Here is a 25,508-nt window from a genome sequence, read left to right on the forward strand (position 1 = left end):
GTAAATATTATAAACGATTTAGTGACGGATCAGGGTTAACTGAGATGTCAATTAAGGTGGCTTAATTGAGAAGTGAAGTTAGTAGAGTATTCTAGGTTGGTTAACTTAGAAGTCAAGTTATTAGGGTATTCAAAGTGGGTTAACTGAGAAGTCAAATTATCAGGGTATTCAAAGTTGGTTAACTGAGAAGTCAAGTTATTAGGGTATTCAAAGTTGGTTAACTGAGAAGTCAAGTTATCAGGGTATTCAAAGTGGGTTAACTGAGAGGGCAAGTTATTGGATGAATCATGGTGGGTTAACTGAAAGTTAGTAGAGTATTCAAGGTGGGTTAATTGAGAAGTCAAGTTATTCGAGTATTTACGGTTGGTTATCTGAGAAGTCAATTTATGATGGTATTTAAAATGGGTTAACTGAGAGACCAAGATATTTGATTAATCAAGGTGGGTTAAATGAGAAATTATGGATGTCGAGATTTTCTTTGTGAACAAACTTAAATCAAGAACTTAAAGTTAGTGAGATAGATTACTATTTTAGTGCTGTTAAATTTAAATAACACAACTTAAGAAGCTGATGCAAAGTTCATAGCCAAGCGAGGATAAGTGTCATTAATGTATTGATTATGTCTGAATAAAACATCTTTTTAATATCTGATATGAATGAAACTTTGGTGAATTAAAAAGTTTTAGATTTGATGACAGATTAGGGCTGATCCGAAACGTTTCTTAACCTTTTACTATAAAAGTAAAGTAAATAATAACTTCTTAACATAATTTTTATTAATAATTAACAAAAGAATGGTTGGAACAGTTAAACTTATAACACCTTACCAACAACCTTATAACAATCATTTCATCTTTTATTGCATAAATGTGGTAGTCGAGAAATTTGTAGTTAAAAAGTGCCAATTAGCATTAGATAATGTGTTAATTCTTTGATTCAGTTGGTAAAAGTGATCGTTTTTTGACACACTATTGGATTCGGTCAAACATTCCTGGAGAAATCAGTGTGTGGTTATAACAAAAAGAAAAAATATCACCCAGCTAAAACTCCAATTCAAGTTAACTTTGTAAGGCTCTGGAAGAGTTACATGTTGATAGGAAAGGAGTAGCCAAGTAGTTTCAGTTCTTAAAAGAAAAAGAGAGAGAGAGAGACTTGTTAGCACTAGTTAGGGTTAACTCTAAACTGTGTTGGTAGAAGCCATTGTTTCATAAAACACGATTTAACAGCTTTCAAGAGGTATACGCATAGTATTATTTCAACAAAAGGGAAGAAACGATAAATCGTAATAATTTTTATAACACCCCTCTCATCATTATGATAAATAAGAAACGTAAATAGATAGATAAAAATGAGGAATGTCAACTTGTTAAAAAATACGACTAATATTTATATAGTGATAAGCTATATTTATTAACAATTTAAAAGTTCTACTATTTTCCAACTTACATTATGATCACATAAATATATATATACAGAAATCAATAATTTTAAAATTTGTAAAACTTTATGTAATATTTCGGTTTTATTGTTTATTTGTTTGTTTTATAGCAAAGCCATATTGGGCTAACTGATATGTCCACCGCGAAGCATCGAACCCTAGATTTTAGCACCGGGGAACATTTGGGCTGTATATGTAAATTAAAGGTGATAAGCCAAAGAAATACAAATAAATAATTCATTTTCTGTTTCTTAGGGAACATTACATAATCGTTTGTTTAAAACTGTGTGAGAATAAGTTTTTGTATTTAATCCATTGCTAAATCTTCTCTTATACTTTGCATTAGACACTACTGGTTTTTAAGTTTCATAAGTGATGTACCAGAAAATACGTTCCACTAAAAGAGTAATATAGAACAAAAAATGTTTTATGGTACTTCTGAGTACTTTTATTGATTTCTATATAATTATAGCTACATATTTAATATGGCTGTCATAGTTGATCCTGCTTCTCATATTCGAAATATTAAGATCAGATTATTCTGATCCACTGACGCCATAGCATCAGATCAGCACATTAAACTTCTTTGAACAAACAGTACAAACAAATCTGTTTTTGAAGGAAGTTTGCTAATTGACATCGACTATAAGCAAACACGTAATGACTTCATATGAACAATAACAACTAAGGAGGTATCTTTATCTGTACTCGAGCATTTGATAAAAAGAAGACAAATCGACAAATAAGTAAATACAATTTACAGACTTTCTATTAATTGGCAAATTTTATTGACTCGGCGTTTTAAAAGCTTTCAGTTAGACTCTGTTCTTCACAAGAACAGTGTAATAATAAAAACAAAGTGCATTGTTTGTGGTCGTGGAGCATACGAAACAAGAAGAGGGGCTTGAGTAGGTAGAAAAATCCAATAGTTGTTCTATTTTTAGTAGGCCTGTTTGAGAAGTCAGGAAGAAACATAGGGGTTAAACTTGTGTGTCTTTTGACGGCTGCTTCGTTTCGCAATTCTAAGTCAACACTACTTATTTGCCAGATAAAAAGAGGGGAAAAGGGGAAAGAGTGTCTTAGAGATTTGAGGTCACCCCAAGAAAAAAGTGGGAACTAAACAGAATTAAGTCATCCTATCCATCTGCCTTAAAAATGTTCGTCCAAACCCTCCATAATCAGCAAGACAACACAAGGAACAATATACACGTGGGGTAAGTCTTATGATTATAACCAATTTTCAGAAGTGCTGTATCGTCAAAATTGTAAAACAACAATAAAAAACAAATGCTGTCCATTTTTATTTGTATCTGTTACAGATAGGTAAATATTGACTAGTCTGTATTCATTGAAGTTATTTGTCACAAGTACAAGAGCCTCGATAGATAACCAAGATTAATGTATATGACACGATTCTCTTGGGAGATCAGGAGACGCATTCCCCTGTAAAAAAATTACAATTTTAGAAAAGTCTTGGTACAATTCGTATGAGGTTTTCGCATAAACCTATTCAAGAGCTATCTGCACATAGCTTTGTTTGTTTGTTTTTGAATTTTGCGCAAAGCTACACGAGGGTTATCTGCGCTAGCCTTCCCTAATTTAGCAGTGTAAGACTAGAAGGAAGGCAGCTAGTCTTCACCACCCACCGCCAGCTCTTGGGTTACTCTTTTATCAACGAATAGTCGGATTAACTGTCACATTATAACGCCCTCCACGGCTGAAAGTGCGAGCATGTTTGGTGGGACGGGGATTCGAACTCGCGACCCTCAGATTGCGAGTCGAGCGCCCTAACTACCTGGCCATGCTGCATATAGCACCCCTGATTTTAAACTAATATATTAGAGGGACGGAAGCCAGCCAACAGCACTCTTGCCTGATCGAATAGTGGGATTTGAGTGTTACTCTTATAGTGGACTCACGGTCCCAAAGTGAAGGGTGCGTTTTACGGCAATGGATCGCGAATCAATAATCATCGGATTCACAGCTTTGGCATGCTACCCACTCGGCCACGCCCAGCCCGTCTTGATACAGATGTGATAAACGTGCACTAAAACTCGTGTCCAAAATATACCCTACAGATGTACCTGCGTAACTCGAGAGGCCAAGTATAACACTGCGTTTCTCACGGAATTCTGTACCATCATCTTTTTGTAGTCCTGCCACAGAATCTCACGGTCAAAGAAAAACTACTTCAATATACCGTTCCTTCTAAGGGCTGGGAAAAACACGACTAGTTTCGGAGCTACCGGTTCGAATCGCGTCTTCGGTGGCTTTGGGTTACGACCTTTTATTATGTAGGTAATAAGCTTAAAGTTCGGCTTCCAGAAATTACGATATACTTTCTTTTTTATGTTTCACTTGCGTTGGTAACACGTCTGACGACTGCAGTTACAAATCAAAATTGAAAATCATTATGACGTAATTAAAATTTGATAGGTTTATGCATTCGTATTGAGATAGGGTGGTTATTTCTATAAATATAACTGCATAACTCCATATCAATATATATATATATATATATATCCTTTGCTAAAAGATTCCTTAAACACCCGGATTATTAACCCCACTTTTCTATGCTTAATTTCTTAAGTACAGAGTCAAACTTACACATATTAGTGTTGAGCATTGGTCAATATCCTATCAGTAGAAGCAGGGTAATCTGTAACTTACTTATAATCCCTCTACATACTAGTATTCAAAAAAACAAAATCTTATCCTGCACGAATGGATCTAGAACAATTATCGATTCATGGTTACTTGGATTTACTTATTTAATGTGTACAGATCAGATCAGATTCGAGGTTAAAGAACTCTATAAAAGTTGTCAACGTCATAAAAGCACATCCTCTCAAGCCTCTTGATTTGAAGGGTTTTGCAGAGAAACGGGGATTGAATGTTAGTACCTTTGGGGATGTCTGTTTGTATGTTTGTTTTTGTAATTAAGCACAAAGCTACACAATGGGCTGTCCGTGCTCTGCCCACCACGGGCATCAAAACCTGGATTCTAGCGTTGTAAGTCCGCAGACATACCGCTGTGCCACTGGGGGGGGGGGGCAAACTATTTTGAAATTGCTGAAAATAAAAACACAACAAAAAAAAAACTTTTAATTTGTAGTTCAGCGTCTAATGATATCAAACTGATCTCTGTAAATCTTGTCTCCATAAATGAAAATACTAACACTAAAAGGGTGTATTTAAAGCGCTAATGAACATATCATCCAATTCATTTTAAACTGTACTACTATATTTAGCGAGAGTAAATTAAGTTTGTGCTGTCAACTGACAATACGAAAGAAGTGGTAATATACTTTAACGTCCAGCATACCGAGTTTATGTATCTCTGTGTCTCTTACTTCTCTATGCACGGGCTATAGAGTTTTATGTTGGTACAGATATGTTCAATTCTGTGAACAGTACGGAGTTCTGCTCCTGATAATTTTCTCCTTCTCCGAGATGTGATGTGGCTTCTGTTATCTTTCATATATTTTGTAAACGTGTTTAGTCCAGCAGCAGTATTCTCAACTATGGTATCAACTACAGTGTTGTAGTTGATGGTTGAATGTATCCTATAGGATACAGAGTAAAGACATACCTACACAGAAGTGGGGATAAATTGCCTATGAGACTTAATCCTGAGAAATGAAATCAGAATATAAAAAACCGATAAAGAAAGGGAAAATTTTAGGTACTCTAACGCAAAACGTCCCATATCTAAAAGTACAACCCTCTTAATTCCAACTAATTGTAGAAGGTAGTTGTTTTTATGTTTTTGCGCAAAATCATACGATGGGCTATTTGCGCTGTGTCGGGAATCAAACCCAAATTTTGGTGTTTTCAAAGAAATAAAAATATAACACGAAAAGTTACATACTACTTAAAATTGACTATTGGTGGTGGCTACATAAAATTCATCTCTTGAAGCTAATGTTTCAGTTGTCGTAATGGTCACAAATGTACGTCAATGAAAAAGTAGAGTAAAATATATAATGGGGATCAATATAAGTTTCCTAAAAAAAGTAACGCAAACCCAAATCTGAATAGCACTTTCTTTAAAAAACGTAAGTTTCGTAATAGTTTGGAATGTTTTTGAACTTTGTATTAAAACACAAACAAATAATAGGTACCTGTATAATATACAAAATTTTAAATTTAAAAAGTTATATACTTTTTATTTGAAAGAAAAAACTAGTTCATTGTTTACTATCCCATAAATTTACTTTTACTCGAAAAGCTAATTATATTTCAATCCCATAAACTGACTTTTACTCGAAAAGCTAATTATGTTTCAATCCCATAAATTTACTTTCACTCGAAAAGCTAATTATATTTTAAAACACTACTATAATGTAGGGTGATAAAACTTTAGTTTTTTCCCCTAATTGGTTTTTTTGTGATTTTTACGACTGAGTTGAAAAGCATATTTTGTAAACATGTAAACAGGAAGGTTTTGTTTTTGATTTTTTTTAAATTTCGCGCAAAGCTACACGAGGGCGTCGCTAGCCGTCCCTAATTTAGTAGTGAAATACTAGAGGGAAGGCAGCTAGTCATCACCACCGACCGACAACTCTTGGGCTACTCTTTTAGCAACGAGTAGTGGGATTGACCGTCACTTTATAACGCCACCACGGCTGAAAGGGCGAGCATGTTCTATGGGACGGGGGATTCGAACCCGCGACCCTCAGATTGCGAGTCGAGCGCCCTAACCACCTGGCCAAACAGGAAGGGAAGCGAGAAGCTGGAAGCGAATACTCGAGAACGAGACGTACAAGATATACCAAAATAAAATTATGATAAGCTTCTAAGCGATACAACCTATATGTTTATAGCACTGAAAACACCAAAGTGGATTACGCTTTGGAGAGTTCAAACATGGACTGCCTGGTGTGTCCAACGAAATGTAGTAAAACTTTACTGTTCATCAGCTCTTCTTTTCTGCTTATCTGTAAAGCATTGAAACGTATATGCCTTGAAGCGTATAATTGTAACCTCAACTAGTTGTTTCACAGTCCCACCCCTCTTTTTTACCCTTGGGATGCTTAGAGAAGAGAAGGCTTCTTATACTCTAATCCATACTATTATCCACCGATTAGCTAAGCCTTTAAGTTAGAGCAGCTACACCATTTACTATATACGCTTGCTTAATTCGTGATAATTTAGTAAAATACATGTAACTTTTGGCCTAGAAAGATAACTCAAAATGGAGTCCCGGATTTTAGTATTGTAAGTCTGGAAATTTACCACTGTCTAATAGGATTCTTGCAATTGGAAGAAGGTTGAATGGCATCAAAAATTTTCATAAGCACGAAACATAAAATATTTGTCACTGTTACCGCATAAAAATATAGTTAAATATAACATAGTTTCAAAACAAAATCGAACTATGAGTTTTATTTTGAACGGTGTGTGAATTTCTGAAATTGGTGAGTGACGGATATCTTTGTTGTCACGGTTACATAACCGACATAATGAAAGTCGTAAGGAATAGTTTCCCTAGTCATCATAAGAACGAGTTGTCAGTAGACCTATAATCTAAACTCTTGCTTAGTGTTAAACCTTTCTTAAAAGTGTTTTGTATACAGTATTAAAACAATATTTTCAACAACTTAAAGATGTTTTACCTGGAACGAACCCTTGGCACTTAAAAAATATAAAATAACTTTAGTTTTAACCCTTTTTACCTGCGAGTCTTTTTAATATCACATGCAACAAATCAATACACTCTTGATTATCTACTTACGTCAGCATATTCGGCACAAGATTCCACCGACGTCACAAACCTCACAACGTCATCAATAGTCCACAGTGCAACCTCACTAGCATTTGACTTGTTTGAACAAGATTTGTCGGTACAAAAGGAAGGACAACGAACTTTATCAGAAGATTTGGGCGATGTCCGAACAGGTGAATTCTCGGATTTGGATATTCTTTCGTCTAGTAAGTTCGACCAACTTGGAGTTTTTCGGACGCTGACCTTTGACACGGGATCATTATGATTACTTGTCAGCGATTCTGTTTCTGTTTTTATACAGCCAATAATGTCACTAATGTTTTGTGAAATAGGCGAATACAGTCGAGAACGATGCAGTAATGTATCAGTGGTATCCAAACGAGGGCGCTTTGTTGTCCCCATCGTTAGATCTAAAGGATCCGATTTATTCTCTGACTCGAGTGGTCTCTTATTTGCCCCTCGAAGATAGTTTTCCAGCTGAGAAGCACTCTGCGCACTGGCAGTTCGAACTAGGTTTAGAAGCGTTTGTGAAGATGAAAAATCGCCGAAACTGAAGGGAACTGTACGGTTCTCTCCAAGGACAGGAGATAACTTGTGGTGGCTTTCTAATTTTCTACTGTTGTTGTCTGACGGTTCTGAAGTTCTTCCCAGAATTCCGCTCTTGTACAGATGAGTTTCAAAAGGTCGAGCTATCCCATTAGGTTGAACAAAACTAAAACTGAGAAACAGAAAGAAATCACACATGGAAAAAATAAACTGTCAAAACCAGTAGTTGTCATATATAATAATATATTGACCAATTCGAACACAAGTACTAAGATAAAGAATGTGCTAAACTATTCGGCTTGAAATAAATTTTTTGATAAGAAATTAAAGTTAAAAACGGTCTCTAAAGTCAGTTAGTATAAAACGTCATTATAAACGTTTTTAACAATAAGTGAAATTTGATAATCTAGTCTTAGTTGTAATTGGTATACATTTAGAGTAAATTTTATCTTGAACATCTCGTTTATTTTTCCTTTATAGCTATGCAATGAATAAATATTAAACGTGTTTGCGTTAACAAGAAGTTGTGGCTACAGTGTGAATGATAAATGTTCTAAATAAATATTTATCACACTACGGCATTTTTAAAAATAGAATTTAACATTTTCATCAATAAAAACTTGTCTAAAACGTACACAGTTACATCTCTTGTTTTATTTATTTTAATAACCCATATATTTGAAAATTTCACGTAAATCTATATTTCATGGTTTATGTAAGTCTGCTTTCCAATGACATAACGTTAAAATCCGGGTTGCAAGAACCCATTGTGTAGCTTTGTGCTTAATTATAAACAAAATTAAGTAAATCTTTATACAAATATAGGTGTACTACCATATTAAATGAAATATATGTGTCACGCTGAATACACAAAGAAGTCTAATCCCGATTTTTTTGTGGTATAAATCTCAAGAAATAAATCTGACTCATTCCTATATAACTAAGTATGTCTTGATAGCTTTACTTGTTAATTACTGAAACATAGGATCCTTTATTACAAAATTCTCTAGGTTTAAAAATGGAACGATAAGTTCAGAGATTCTGGAAAAACTTCAATGAAGTGCGAAGCGATTCATCTGAAAGTACTGAATATGCCGAAATAAATGAGAAAAACTAAGTTTAATTTTTATACTTTATTTTTATTGTACGACGATACATTTTTCTCAGTTCTTAATATTTTTATATATATAGAGTTACTCCAGGCAAATTCCAGTTTCATTTTTCAACTTTTGTTGTTCAAGGATTGTTTTAAAAAGTTCCTGAAAGTTATCAATATGTTTTAACAAAAATTACAAGAGTTTTATCAATTACTGTTTCTTCGGCAAAACGAAACAAAGAGAACAGTAAACTTAACTTGAAAGTTTGGTACATGGAAAGTTATTTCAAATGCTTAGAGCGCTTGTTCATTTATCAGAGGCGTGGATTTGGTTCTTTAAAATAAAATTCAAAAAACAATTTGAATAACGTTCTCTAAGCCTATCTCAAACTAGTTTCGAGCTAAGTAATCGAAGAAGAACACGTTTGGTCAAACGAAAACAGAACAAAATGAAGCCATAACATTTGGCATTATGCTTCAGCTCCCTGGGTAAATTTTTGTTAAATGTTAGATCAGTTACTTGTTTCTTTAAGCAAAAATTACTATGGAAGTTAAAATTGGTATAAAAGAACACGAAGAAATTCCTAAAGCTACTGACAGAACCATATAATTCAGTGTCGACGTTAGGCACCATTCAATATATGCGATTTACCAAAGACAGACTAAGAATATTAATTATGATTACTGAGTGACTCCAACCATTAAATGCATTGCAAGTTTTCTAAGTTAAAGTTCACAGAAGACTAGATCTCGTATCTAAATTATATCTAAGCATATTATCTCTAGCAATAAATTGGAAGCGGCGTCTTAACAGAAGCTTATACTTAGACAGCTACTATCCTAACAATACCTCTGTTAAACACGGTTTGACCTATTATAACGTAATTTTTTAATATTGCTGTGATAAGTCTTAACAGACAATGGACTCAAAGCTACTGTTAAAGAATGTGTAGGATGAACTAAATGAATAGGGTCAAAAGAGCTCATCCACATCTGAGCTGTCGAACTACGATGATTCTCTGTTACTTCCGTCTATCATTTTACATCGCTCTGCAGGGGCGCTGGCGGTCATGTCACAGCCAAGCAGGTGTTTATGCATGACAAGCACACCTACATAGCTCTCCCTATAACTGGTCTCTCTGAACTAGATTCCTCGCCCACGGACCTCCTTCAGAGTGACCAGAGGGTACGTGGCTTAATTAAGGAGCTAACCAAGGCAGACAGACAGGGAGGGTTGAGAGCAGTATCAGATGAAGCACGAGGCTCGTTCCTCGATCTAAGCAGCCCTCGCCCAAGCCAAGTGTGGCTCTAAAGGCCAGGAATACGTTGACCCACAACATCCGCATGCCTGACCGCTCGCGTCCTTTTGTATCTCTAGCATTTTTCAGTTAGCCCTGAGTGAAGACTTTGTCTTTCACCCGCAGACCAGTACTTTATATAATAAGAGCTGTAACAGCGGCACTATCTAGCCAGACTATTAGGACTGAGAAAACAGTACGAACGGCTAGTTAACGAATATTGTGAGATAAGATACCGGCCTATCCTTCGAAGAACAATGGGTTAAACTGTTTATTTTTAAACAACGTACTTCAGGATATAATGCCAGTTCCTTTTCATAATAATGCTTTGATAAGAGTTAGTTGGTAGAAAAAAGTTCAATTAGCAATGTACAGCTTTAAGTTTCACTTGCGACAATACAGTATTGCAATTGCTAAAGTAGTCCCAGTTTCTAACAAAGGCAGCTGCTTTCAAAACAATATAGTTTTGCAGTTGGTAGAATATTTCCATTTTCAACAAAAGTAACTGCATCAAAATAAAAAATGAAAGTCAATGTATCGCAAAGAATAAGTTCAAACTGAGCAGCATTTCAAAGTCGTACACCTAGTATCATACGTTTTTACAAGTCTACTTAGTTATCAGAGCTGAAAAATTATTTAAAAATTATTTTTTTACAATTTATCTTTTCGTAATACAGGTGGCATATACCTATGTTTTACTTACACATATCAGCATTTGTACACTTCACACAGGATATAATTTTTTTTATCGTTTCATGATTTTTGATTTAGGTAAAGCTGACTGGAGCATAGTAAACGTAATTACAAATAAATAAAACGAGCGTGAACTCTGGAGAATCTTACAAGTAGTTTTATTTGCTCAACATTTCGGCTTTACGCCTTTATTAAGAGCATACAGTTTCTGTAATGAACTCTATCACTCAAATTAAGGTCGTTGTATTCTAAGAATTAAACCATTCACAACACAATAGTAAAAAGAAAGCCTAAACTGGAAAGTTTAATAAAATTTGATATTGTAAATAAGTTATTATCTATGTAAACTTAAGTTAAATTGAAGGGAGAAGCCATCCATTATATTTGTTCATTGTCGATTCATAATTTTTCTCTGAGACGTTATTCTTTACTTTGATATAAGAAATCGTCGGCTCTTGTGAGAATTATAAATGGCCTTTGTAATAACAGGAACGATCACATGCATGATGTTCTCTTGTGCGTGGTTTAATTCTTAGAATACAGCGGTCTTATTTTGAGTAATAGAGTTCAATACAGAAATTATATACTTCTGGGAACGGCGTAAAGCTGAGACGTTTAGCAAATAAAACAACTTGTAAAGATTCTCTGGAGTTCACGGTCGTTTCATTTATTTGTAATTATGATTATACCTGTTTCAAGTACACTATATATATAACGTCTAGACTACGATAAAAAAAAACACAAGGCCAAACTTCGTAATTAAATATCACTTTATTATTATACGAAATGAAAACTAAAACAACTCAAAATATTTTCCACTGTAACATAGGTAGATCCCATAGAACAGTTATTTGTTGTAAGTGAGGACAAGTGAACAGTCTATAAAGCGAAATAATTTGCTTGGTCAGAAACACCATTCATAAACGAAAAATAACTCACCACACTATATATTTACGTGATAATCGTGTATAGAACAGTTTATAAAACAACATATATATATTATTGATATACTCATGGTAATTACGTGCCATTATTTTGTGTGGGAGAGAGCAAATTAACACAAAGTAGCATGGATAATCAAGATAGGGGTAGAACAGACGGCTTGGATAATCAAGATAGGGGTAGAACAGACAGCTTGGATAATCAAGATAGGGTAGAACAGACGGCTTGGATAATCAAGATAGGGGTAGAACAGACAGCTTGGATAATCAAGATATGGGTAGAACAGACGGCTTGGATAATCAAGATAGGGGTACAACAGACAAAAGTCTTCAAAGATTTTGAAAACTGTTTTTCTTTTTAATTAGTCGTTTATTTAACTCAAATAAACTCATGTTTTCTTACAGAGAATACCCGCTGTTTATGCCTAGGAAATTGTAATCTCCACACAAGTGCCTTACGCATACCACGTTAGGCCTACTTAGATGGCAAGCCCACTGTTTAAATTGGCCTAGCCCATTCATCCGTCTCGATATCGTCCTCTCACTGCTTCACCCAACACGCTGATCAGCTGTAACCGCTGGACTTCTAATAGTCGCTGCGGTTGTGGCTCTTCTATAATTATAGGCCTCAGCTGACCAGGCCTCAACACTCAAGTACCACCGCCCATTGGAAACCCTGAACTTTACTTCGGAAATGCGCGTGCCCGCGTGCCACTCACCACTCCTCGGTCATACCTTTGTAGGATAAAGTTTTCATTTATCCATTACTTTCACTCGTAGATTTCGGAACTTAACAGAAAATGTATACCAAAGAATGTCACGTGCTTCTCATTTCTTTGTTGTTTCAATCTCTACGTGAACTATTTTTCTACTAAATAACTTATAAAATTATTCATGTTGTCAGGTTGATGAATTAAACTTTTGTGACAAGACTCTCAAGTTAAACTTTCCGCATGTTTTCTTGTCAGGGACGAAAATTTTCAATTATAAATCCCTGCTTTTGCAACTTTAACAAAATATTTTATAGCAGTTTTGAAGTCTAGCTAACTTGGTCCGATAGAAAATTCCAGTGCACACAAAGCTGATCTCGTCGATATATTAAAGGTAAACGTGTTCTTCTGAGCTGATGTATGACAATCAAAATATATCAGATGTTTGGAAGGGGTGATAAGGACACTAAAAGTACGTGGAATTTCACATCTCTATTTTCTATTGTATTTGCTAATAAGAAACTGGTTCGTCAAGTTAGCAGTGCTTGTGAATAGTGTAGTTTCCGAATCACTTCACACCAATTAGCATTAAAATAAGTCCGGTTTAACTTGCAGTTCGATACTGGGTAGACTGTTTACAACTAGCGGAAGAAAATTTGGTCTTATAAAGGATACAAATAAGCTAAATACTTTTGCTGAACTGAAATACGTAGGGAAAGAAAGACCGGATTGATCTCTATGATGGTTTGTTTGTTTCAACTATTCCTGCAAACTCAACAAGGACTATCTACACACGCTTGCTGTCCATAATTTTTAACTGTTGACAAGAGGGAACGCAGCTAATCAAAAACACCTGCTGCCAACTCTTAGGCTAATTTTATCTAACCTAATAGTGGGATTTGACAATCAGATTTTCAGCGCACCCACGGCTCCAAAGTGTGGAGGCAGAGGAGCACAATTTTGCAGCAACGGGACACGACCATTGAACCTTAGATTCACAACCCGACCACACCAAGCCTCTCTATGATATAGTAACTAAAGAGAAATAGATGTTAGACGTTTGAATGGCACCGAATTACTATTGAAATTTATTTTCCGTTAATATGCAACGTACGATAGAGGGCATCATTATTTCCATATTTGGTAATGACGTTAATATGCGACGTACGATAGAGGGCATTATTATTTCCATATTTTGTAATGACGTTAATATGCGACGTACGATAGAGGACATTATTATTTCCATATTTGGTAATGACGTTAATATGCGACGTACGATAGAGGGCATTATTATTTCCATATTTGGTAATGACGTTAATATGCGACTTACGATAGAAGGCATCATTATTTCCATATTTGGTAATGACGTTAATATGCGACTTACGATAGAGGGCATCATTATTTCCATATTTGTTAATGACTTAGATTTTTCTAATTAACCCGAACGGTGATGTCGAAGTGTGAAAACATACAATGACTGATAGAAAAATGTTTCTGCAACTTTAATATAGTTTGGTAGTTTTCATACGTAACTTCTAATAAACTTTCCTTATTCATTCATTGCTATTAATAACTTATGTTTACAGAATATCACAGAAAAGAGTGAAGGGAGCACATTATGGACAATATATAAAGAAATGTGATATTTCTTTCTATTTCTGTATATTTATGATGATTTATTAATTTATATGCGTAAGATTCGATAGTTTATATTGTGCCAGACAGTCCGGATATATACGAGTGATTTAGATACTTTAGTTTAAAAACCATATTTAATTATAATGAATTTTTCAGATATGTGTTTGTTTATTCTAGAGCAAAGCTATATTGTGCTATCTGCTGTGTTTACTGCGGAGAATCGAACCTAAGATTTTAGCGTTGTAAATCTGGCCCACCGGGAGATTCAGACATATGTATTAAATTGATAATTTATCTGATGAACGTCTGGATGTACGTCTAATTAGTACATTATGGTTCTACTTACACCAGTCAAATTGGTGTTCAAATCGCAGGAGTTCTGTGAAAGATCAAGCTAATAACGATAATTTTGAGACAGCCATTATTTACATGCTGAACAGCGCAGTAGGTTTCACTTTTGTAGGCTAAATGACATCAATGGTTGTATCGTAAAGCGAAATTAACGTAATTTAAATATATTTTCTATTACTATGATTGTTGTTTTGTAAGAAAGTTAAAGAGGAGAATCTTATTGTTGATATTCTTCGTATATTCAAGTGTAATGTCGAACTGTTCTTTGGAACGTTTTCCATAAAATTGATGACAAACGTAGGCCTTCCTACGGGTAGTCATCTATAATAAATATGAACTATTACAAACGTAGGTATTTCTTAAATAATATTATGCTTTGACAGCTGTAATAAATATTACACATTGGCTTTTGTGTAATCAAAATAGTACTGGATACAGTTTTATTTTAGTGATCTTTGAAAAACACACCCGTAACGCATAATGATAACCTCTGCGATGTCGTTATTAGTTTAAAAAAGGTCAAAAACTTGTTTGTTGGGTATTATCCCCCCCCCCCTGCGAGTTAATTTGAATGAACGTCGCTTAAGATTATGGTAGCCCGACAAACAGTAAAATAGAATGAATCAAAGGAACAATTCCAACAAACAATAACAATTTGCAATATAATTATTTTACTACTTTTTTTTTTTAATTGTACGGATTCGAAGATAAGCTGCACGTTTAGCAAACTTTTAAACTGACGAAACCATATGATCTCACATACACACACTTATTTGAAGATGCATACTTCAGTCAAGCCGTGGGTTATATCAGAAAACTACTATTGCCCAGGAAGGAAGAGTGTAAATTAGATGAAGATAACCCTATCTTAAAACTAAACAGTCCACATGTCTTCGTTTGGTTGGCTTTATTATTTAAAATGAAATGAGCATGGAATACCAGCACGTGAACTTTTAGTTAAGAATAGATATGTCTATCCAGAGCCTAAACTGTTACTGGAATTTGCGTTTTCTTTTTATAGACGACTTGGACATGGAAATCGATGTGAGATAAATGTACAGATTGCTGATATCCCCTCCTGCCACCTAATCTGACAAAAGAGAGAAAGAAGCGTGTTCGGAATTTTTGTTATAAAAATACGGCTGATGAAGCCAAGTTTCCAGTCAGTGACTGCATCTAGATTTCTTAGAAAATTAACTATCTTTTACGTTCCAGTTTCTGTACTCGGTTACTAAGATTTTGTCTATGATGCTTTGGAAAGAGACTTTTTCTTTACACAATACCTACCATATTTTAAGTAATTTGTAATGTTGTATGTAAAAAAAAAAAAAGAAAGAACGAAAGAAAGGCTCTTGTTAAAGTTCACATTTTCTAGGATCAGAAAATTAGCTTTTCGTAAGAATTTCTAATGCATGCTTTGAATACATATTTACAAACTACAGTCATTTTTCTAAACAAACCCACATTATTTTTACATATTTACTAAACATTGCTCCCCCCCCCCCCAGTGACTCATAGGTAAAAATTTGAAAACTTATAACGTTAAAAATCAGGTTTAGATACCGTGATGGGCACATCATGAATAGCACAATGTGTAGCTTTGCACTGAACAATAAATAAATATGCCAATTAGTATATGAAATTAGGTGGAATATCTAGATCGGAAAACATAATATATTTATTGGAATATTTTCATGTTGAATCCAACAATGGTCAATGTTTAAACACATACGTTTAAATATTTAAAGTTAAATCTTCTTGAGCTACTCAATACTCGTCTTCAGGTTAACGAAAATAACATTATTGTGACTTGTTGGTAAAACTGGATATACAGTAATTCTTCTCTCCAATGTGATATTCTGTTCTTAAAAACAATGTTGTTCTTGAAAGTTTACAATAACAACTGTGGTATTTTGGGACGACAAACAATTTTTGCAAAAATCTCTCTCTCTCCAAGAGTTCTAAAGTACTGTAAACGTTATACTTTCTTTATTGCCGTACGTCTGTCTATCTGGATGCAGATTGGATTTCTTAGCACATATTAGAAATCTACAAATCTCTTTTGGTATGCGATCCTAACAACCTTACGTATTAAAATATTCTTTGGCAAAATGAGCACGATCGTTAGATCTAATCATCTCAATGGGGTGACGCGTGCGGAATAAGGATCTCGCTGGCAAATAGTTATGTTTAGTGTGTTATAGTTTCCGCCCACCCTGAGAAGCGTGGGTGGAACGATTTTCTGTAACTTCCTAAAATACAAGCATATTGTTCTTGTTAGTAATATTTTCCCAAGGATGCTTCAGAAATTGCTCATAAAATATTGTTTTTAAAGTCTGTGATTCGCATCAGTTCTCCAGGCGTTCGAACTGAGATCTGCAAACTCATGAAAGAAACGTGTAAGAAAATATCGTAAAGTTCCCAACTACCTGAGTATAAGTACTCAGATAGTTTTATTTCCAGGTAATTTCTGAAATTCACCTGTAAAAACATAAAATATGTTTTTTTAAACAAATTAATAATATTTTAACAATACAACTCTTTAAAAAAATTCGTTTGAATAAACACCTCACTGTGTTTTCTTATCGTAAAATTAAAAATAAACGTTTCCCGTATTCTTTCATAGATTGTTTAGGCAGAGTAGTTATGACGAAACTTAGTTGAATGGACGGAAATCGTCTGTGTTTCTACAACAGCCAGTTGCTGTCCATTCAACTAAGTTTCATCAAACTTTTCCTGTCCTTGTTTTCCTCTCGCAAAATAGCAAATTGAACTTCCACGTACTTCCTCTCTAGACAAAAGTTTAAAATTCTCCTCACAATATGTCTCTCACATCTTATCGAAATGAAATTTATCTGCTTTCTCTATTTTCTTTTCAATTTGTAGTGTACATGAAAGCAACTTCTGTTGTTTTTCACTTTTATTCAGTTAACTATTATTAATATTCTGTTTATGTGAAAACTGCTATAACATTAGTTACCTCCACAGCTACCACGACATATTGGAGGGGGGGGGGACTATATTGCTTCTTCTTAAAAGCTTTATTTGTGTGTGTGTGTGTAAAAGGTAAAACACATAACAGTAGATTCAGTTCTGATGGCATTAATACATTTGACTACGTAAGAAAATACTTTTCATTCACTAGTACAAAAGTAATTCCTTAAACTTATTTTTAGTTTTGAAGAAACATTACTTTTGGTTGTAAGTAAACACGCATATATGATATTTCAAAGTAGTTTTTTTTTTCAATCAAACAATAAAATTGTCCGTTTTGTTTCTAAATCATTGTTAGCTCAACGAAATAAGTTCCTAATTCTTTGAGTAAAAAAACAAGACCCGGAATCAGATCCGTGTTATGGCTTAATATGCTAATAAAACAAACATTCCGGTAAAACGAGCCATAAATCTCAATCTCAAAACAAAAACAGTGAATTATAAATACATTCCAGACGTCATATATAAATATTCGTCCAGTGAGTATGGATACGAATTCGACCTTCTGTTCACTTCTTCAGAAAGTTGACAGCATTTACATAGAACAGTGCATCAGTATTAATTGGCTTTCGACTGACTTACCGATAAAAACAAAGACCTTTAATTTTGATGTCTAACTCTAAATATATTTTTCGTCCAGATACAAAGTTAGTAACGATAACGAACAACATCGACTGTACATATTGCACAGAAAAACAAACTACTACTACTACAGCTTCATATCTTAATTAAATGTATATCATACAGAGTATAGATACGTTCTGACTATTTAGAAAACATAAATTAGTAATGACCTTACTGGTTAGAGCTAATTGATCTAATTAGTTCTTATTTTAATGATGTGACACCAACATCTTCTATTAAGTACAGTACAGAAAAACTTGTTGTAGAATTTTTACTACTTAAATACTTAGTATTTTCGGCAGCTATAGTCAGTTAACTGTTCACTCAATTATAAAAGTGTTCCAAACATCTTTCTCGAAGCCCCATGCACGTCCACTTCGAGTCTTCTAACTTGAAGACCATTCTTTTCAACTTAAGATTTTTATTTCGGTATAATTTTCTCAGTAATCTTGAAACCGAGAAGACAATATTGTAATAATAGTACATTAACCTGCATGTATGTGTGAATGTTCTAATTGTATTTAAAAAGGAAGTAATTATACATTTGTTTTCGTTTTTGTTATTGTTGGATACATTCATTTGGCCTTTGATCTAAAGATACAACAATCATTAGAACAAGGATCTCTAAAGAACAAAGAGGGGGAATATTTACAACTACTGTATGTGTCTTTGCTAATGTATTTCAGAACAGGTATAGTTGTTCTGTTTATACCTGCACGATTGAAAAGTTAATTACGCGAAAATGAAGCACGAATTGTATTTACTTTACTTCACTAAACACATATATGGACACATATACATTATTTGTATTTTAAGACAACTGTTTGCATTATGAAACAGATATTCAGATCAACTTTCAAAACGTTGAAAAAAATGTTATGAAAAAAGCTTATTAAGATATTCTATCAATTATCAATAACGTTAGTCGCCATAAAGAAAACATTGTAAGCCGAATTACAATAAAATCCAGATCGATCAAAAGCAATCCTTGCTACGTTGTTACTACAGAGTTGAGTAGATGTAATTAGTGAAAAAAAGCTAGTATTAAACGTAATTCTTGATTTTTACAGTCTGCTCAATAGAATGTGTCGAGACAAGACTCCAGATTGAGTGGTTGGAGCATGAAAGGATGATTTATAGCTTAAAAATAATAAAGGTTTCCATTCTACCTGTTGGACTATTGTAACGTTGTTTTTCCTTGGATTTTCGCAAAAAAAGCTACATATAGTCTACCTGCGCATAGCTGTCGCTAATTGGTAGATTAAATGGTAGGAAGCGGGTCAAAAGCACTCACTGCCAACTCTTGGGCTACTCTTCTCTGACCGAATAGTGAGATTTTACTGTCACTCTTATAGCGCACCCGCTGCCTCAAAGTGCGGTGAGAGCTTTTGGAACAACTTAAGTGTCTCTAACATAATCTTACCCTAGTTAATTTTATTCTAGAGTTGCACTGATATACATGCTTATATAAAACCACTAAAAGAGCTATAACGATGAATGTTTAAAACTTATGTTTAAAACAGATTAAGCCTAAATTCGTTGATAACCCCGCAGCCCTTTTATGTAATTATGTTTGTTTGTTTTTTAATTTTTTATAAGTGAACTTTGGTGGAATGCTAAAATCGAATGTAGTCTGTGGTCTTATTCAAGATTGTGCCAATATTAGAATTAATAACTTAAAAATGGGGATTAACCCTCTCGTTAAGGGATGGAATTAATAAATAATACACACGAGAAAATGGGAAAATGGTTACAACATTTTCAAATTAATGACAAAACATTTTGAAAGGTAAAATTTGGTTATTATGTATCAAAATAATGACAAAGGTTGTGAAACATTTTGATGCTATCTCCAGAATGTCACTGATATTTGCAGTGAACAACTTCAAGCAATTGCTAATGTATCAGGCTCCAAACTAAGGGTATGTGTAAAAAGTAATTTGTGAGCTTGTTTATTTGTTTTAGAGCAAAGCACGATGTGCTATCTGCTGTGTCCACCTCAAGGAATCGAACCCCAGATTTTACCGCTGTCTCAGCATAGGATAGTTTGTGAGTTAGCATTAAAGTAATATGCTCCCGAAATGGATCGAAAACTCATGTTAAAAATATAACCATACCATACACGCATAAAATGCCTGAGACCTTCAACATGCACTCCCAAAACAGTAACATTTAGAATACACCGAAGTAGTCAATTCACGCAGTTTGGAAATGTTGTAGTGCCAATTACGTGGCTGAAGGGATAAAATAAATTAAGACTGAACTGAAAATTCCACACTAGGGTTGGTTGTTGTTAAGCGCAAAGCTACACGACGGGCCACCTGTGCTCTGCTCATAATGGGTATCGAAACCAGATTTTTAGCGTTGTAAGCCTGTAGACTTAACGCTGAGCCACTGCAGGACCTCATATTAAGGATCGATGCACGGGCCAAACCTTTTCTGTCTGAATACTGTTAAAATATATATACATATTAAAACTTAGCTCAACTAATCTCAATATAAACACTCGTTTAGTAAACAAAAAACAATCACATAAATGCCGATGTAATCAAAAATAAATTATTCAAAAAATCAAAGGGGCAAGAGTTTTATACTGCCTTTTGGTCGAATGAATAGCAGTACTGAAATCAGAGTACTTTTTTTGAGAAGCTCCATTTATTCGATGAATACCCTTAATGAACGAATTTCATTGACAATATATCACCAGTTACAAGATTATATTCGCATTCATATCTGTAAAATTTTGCAAAAAAAAAGAAAAAGAGATACCTGATGACGAGTATGGACCTTCAAAAAGTTGGGATAGAATTATGAAAAGTTTAAATTTGGTAAAAAAATAGCAATACTGAGCATAGGCCTTCCTGAAATTGGTACAGATTTGCACCTGCGGGCCACACTTCTTACCAGTCGGTACACGACGTTATGGAAGATCCTATCACAATCCTCACTCAGTACAAAGCCATTCTGTCTGATGTTTCGTGGCGTTGATGAGACCCGCGCTAATGAGGTTCCAGAAGCATTTAATGGATTTTAGATCAGAAATTGTTACTGATCAGTTCATGATCTCTATGGTTTATAATCCGTTCATGATGATGCCTCTTTAAGTCATGACTGAACCATCATCAAAACGATCATATTCGACGTTTTCACATCGAGCATTTTGCTCATCTCTATATGGCTTTTCATCCGTCGTTAGAAACACGAAACCTTGCCTCATTTGTGAAGAGTAAAAATAACTCAGGTAGTCTCAACAAAAAGCCTAACCAAGCTGGGAGTTCAACTGCAGGCCCAAAATAGGTCTATTTGAACTTAAGTAAGACTCGTGAAGTCTGTTCCTCACTGACAATCACTCAAGTCCCTATACTGAAACTCCTGTTTGTCCATGGGCAGTGAATGATTGATTCCTAACGGCTATTTTGTACAGACAGTATCATTACGTCATATAGTTAACCTTCTACCACCTGGACCAGGCTGTCTACTGTACTCGCTGATCGTACGATATCTGTCTCTATATCTGTAAAGTTTCCAGTATATGATAGTATATTCTGACAGTCTGTGCTTCCATCAAATATCTCCTTCCTCTACCAGCAGGTAATTGTCACATACTTATATGGAAAAAATAACCAAATTGAAGCGATAATTAAAACGGCAAGTGAAGAAATGAGAGGTGCTGCGACGAAACGGTGGTGCGTTCTCACAAATAATCAATAAAGTGAGTTCAGCTAATGACATATCTATTTTTAGAACTGCTTTTCAAAACTATAGTAATTTTTGGTGCATTTCAGTACGATCCTGTCATACTAAGGTCGATATAAAGAAACAGTCACATTAATTTAATGTGAGAGAGAAATGCTTGTAAGTAATTATAATAAAAATCTACCCAGACTCTATAATCACACAATATATACATATGTAAAAAAAGAAGGTGAGAACCAGTCAGATTAACGTTAATATATGTAAACAATGTAAGTTTCTGCTAGGCTAACACTAACGTGAATAAACTTTCTAAAAACTTCACCATAACTTATTTCATTGTTATTCTTTGTAATGCGTGTCGTTTTTTTTATTAAGCATAAAGATACACAATGGGCTATCTGTGCTCTGCCAACCGCAGGTACCAAACTTTATGAGCCCATAGACTTGTTGCTTAGCCACCTGGAGGCTACTCCTTATAATGGATTAATTAACAAAACTTTTAGCGTAGATAATGTTTCTTAGATATATATATGCATGATTTTTCTAATACAACTTTAAAATATTTTCACATATTCGAAAAAATAATGTAAATAATGTATTAATTTGCATTTGTTAATTTGCAATGAGTAGGCACATAAACAGAGACAAGTTTAGTCACATAACTATGTCGTGGGTTCTTCTTCTAATCTATAGTAAGATAACAATAGAACATACAGAGAACTCTGTAAGTGAAAAATGTGGCATATTACCAAACAAACTTCAGTAGTTTCACTTAACTTGCTAACGTTTAAAAATGTAGAAAGTAGCATGGAAGCATAAAACAAAGAGGTTGTTATTGTATACAAGTTCATGGGTGGTGCACAGTTTCGGTAGGTGGAAAATTACACCCTGAATTATAATAAAAATTTCCTGAGAGGTGTTAATATTTATGTATTGTAACTTTATAATGAACATACTATTAAAAACAAAATGTGTGAAGTTATTGTAAACTACTCTATGTATTGTTACTGATGTTTTTTTTCGAAATAGTTATTTAAACGAAACGTAAGTTCTTTAGAAGCTCAACAGGACGTACAATTAGAGTTAATAGTAACTGGCACTTTGTCTTTACGTGACATCATAACTTAATTATCCTGTTAAAAGCTCGTTTATAAAAGATATAACGTACACGTATTTAGTTATTTTAATGTTATGAAAGAAACTGCTTTGCATTCTGAAGAAAAATAAAATATAATTGCATTAATTTAAACTTTAATGTTTCCAATGGTTTTTTCGTGTGCATAGTATAGTTAGAAAGGCTTACTTAATTACTAAGTGAAACAGGAGAACTTTGTGTTACTAGTAAAATCATATTTTGTAATAGTCCAAAACTGTATTGGTAAATAATTATATTTTCAAATTAAACTGAAGAGAATGTATCTGAAAATGATAACTTTTGAAATGTCAATTTCTTTAACTGAAATTTATGCAACACAAAATTCACGTCCAGAAATACAAAGGTAAGACTACTGCATTGAACATTCTACGTCATCAAATATTTCTCCTCAGTAAGTGTAAAAAAAGAGAAACATTTTTACCACATTTAATAATTTTCAAACATCACGAACATACAGACTGAACTCATTTCCACTATCAAGGAAACTGGGGTTTCATAGCGTAGGGCCAAAAGTTTAGTTCAGTTGATTTATCATCAACGTTTGATATCAGTTTCCTTACATGTAATGTTGAGCTATCAGAGTCTATCCTTCTAATACCTAACTGAACACAGAAAAGCCTTATGCTTTAGAGGATTCTGTAACAAAATTATTTCTTTAAACTAACATTTTCACCTCCTTCAACTTCCTTAAAAGACAAGCAAACAAATACTAACTAAAAGCATCCGTCACCTAGTCATGTCAAAGTTTTTGTTAATAAATCATTTGGATTTAATTTCCATGATATCATTGTAATACTATCACAGTAAGTGACAATGACAATATATTTTATTAGTTAGACGGTCTCACACAATTGAATTATAGTACATACATATGGTTTAGTTCTTACTTTCACACCCACGATCTTATTCTTTCATTGTGAAAGAGTAACTGAAGTTATCCAATGTAAATTCACAATTACAGTTTTGCTTTTCAGCATAAGATCCTAAGAACAACATTATATAACTAACCTATGTATAGCTGGCCTGAGTTGACTTAGCTCGGAATTGCAGTTCTCAACAGGATATGTTATTTTTGGTTATAGCATGATATTTGAGACAACTTACAATATCTCATAATTCGGGTGGTTTCAATTACGTATGTGTGTTGAAAAAAAAGTAGGTTTGCCAAACTCAAGGAATAACAGATTTTTACATTTTTATACATTACCATCTTAAAGTTTTAAGAGAGAGATTGTGATTCACTGCGCAAGGAATCCGACAAATCAATTTCCACAACTGCTAGAGAAGATTTACTAGCACTTTGACATGTGAAATCTAGAAAAAGTTATAATTTGAGTGTATTTTACGCCGCATTACGGAAACAAAGTAGCATGCAAAAGAAGTAACTCAAGCAAACTCCCCTGAAAAATCTATAATCAACAGAAACATTAACCTTTTTATGTCGAATCGAACTGAACGATCTGAATGTTATTCAGGTTCTTCACACCCGAATAAAAAGATACCATTAGTTGTTATGTTCAAGCAAAGTAAAGAAACGTTTCGGAAAGTAGAAAAAGAATAGCTATATTCATTACAAAACTTCCCAAAATTTAAAATACGATTAAAAATTATACTTAAACAAAATATTCAATAATACCACTGTTATTAAAAGTGGGGGCTTTAGGCATAATTCCGAAGCTTTTTGCACAAGGCTTACCGGAAACTGACGTGGGTAAAGGATCGAACAAACTTCGCCGTTTATAGTAAACGCTACGCTGAAAGAAAGCATACGCTGAGAACATTTATTTCTAGTTATAGAGTTGCCGCGCTGCATTAAACTCTCTTGTTTTTAACTGTTCTGTTTTTTCTTTCGTCGTCAATTTATTCAGTAAACCATAGAAACGTTAGTTTCAAGGAGCATTAACTTATATACACGTGTAAACATACTGTAAAACTTCCATTGCATATTTTAAAAGATAAAAAGTTTTGTTGTCTCTCGCTTTCGCATTGATTAATTTTCACTTAAATTTATACGTTTGTTTCCTTTTTTCAATGTTTTTATTACGTACTCAACTATTATTATATTTTCAATGTACATAGAGAAACACAATCATATTAAATGTATATTTTCATACGTTAATTCGAGAATTCTCACCTTTCTGATGTCGCTTAGTGGGTATCAATGATTATGGGAGGGAGTAGACTTACAAGATGAAGCTTGTTAGTTTAAGACTACCTTGTACGATTTGATCACTGACTCTGTAGACAACTTTTTAAATAGAAGAAAGTCTTCAAAGGGAAATGTACAGAGTGACATTTGAAAACGTATACGTCGCTCTATCAGAAACACGTGTGAAGCAAAAGCTAGGGAAAATATTTATGCTTGAATGAATTTGTAATTAGAGCCCATAATATAAGATAAATTCATTAAAATAGATCAATACGATCATGATATTGTTGTGAACGTAAGTTATTGGATTATAATATTTAGTAATTATCTTTAATAGTATGCATTATCAATGGTTGTGCTTCAATAACAAAAGCTTTTAACTAATGTACAAATGATGTAAATTACAATAATTATACTCATGGTATTCATATATATATATATATATATATA

General features: G+C 33.9%; 1 protein-coding gene across 4 annotated transcripts in view; it reads right to left on the reverse strand.

Moving 5' to 3' along the window:
- LOC106464375 overlaps positions 1 to 25,508 on the reverse strand; it is a 118,250-nt gene that overhangs the window by 18,820 nt on the left and 73,922 nt on the right. For all 4 annotated transcript variants that reach the window (XR_002611727.1, XM_022392066.1, XM_013924512.2 and 1 more), the window contains one exon: positions 7,176 to 7,884. Coding sequence is in view for 3 of the 4 variants with exons in the window: in XM_022392066.1 (XP_022247774.1) it covers positions 7,176 to 7,884 (709 nt within the window). In the remaining variant the exon portion in view is untranslated. The remainder of the gene's footprint in view (positions 1 to 7,175; positions 7,885 to 25,508) is intronic.

This window comes from Limulus polyphemus, unplaced genomic scaffold, assembly GCF_000517525.1.
Source record: "Limulus polyphemus unplaced genomic scaffold, Limulus_polyphemus-2.1.2 Scaffold1633, whole genome shotgun sequence".
In the NCBI taxonomy this organism is placed as follows: Eukaryota; Metazoa; Arthropoda; class Merostomata; order Xiphosura; family Limulidae; genus Limulus; species Limulus polyphemus.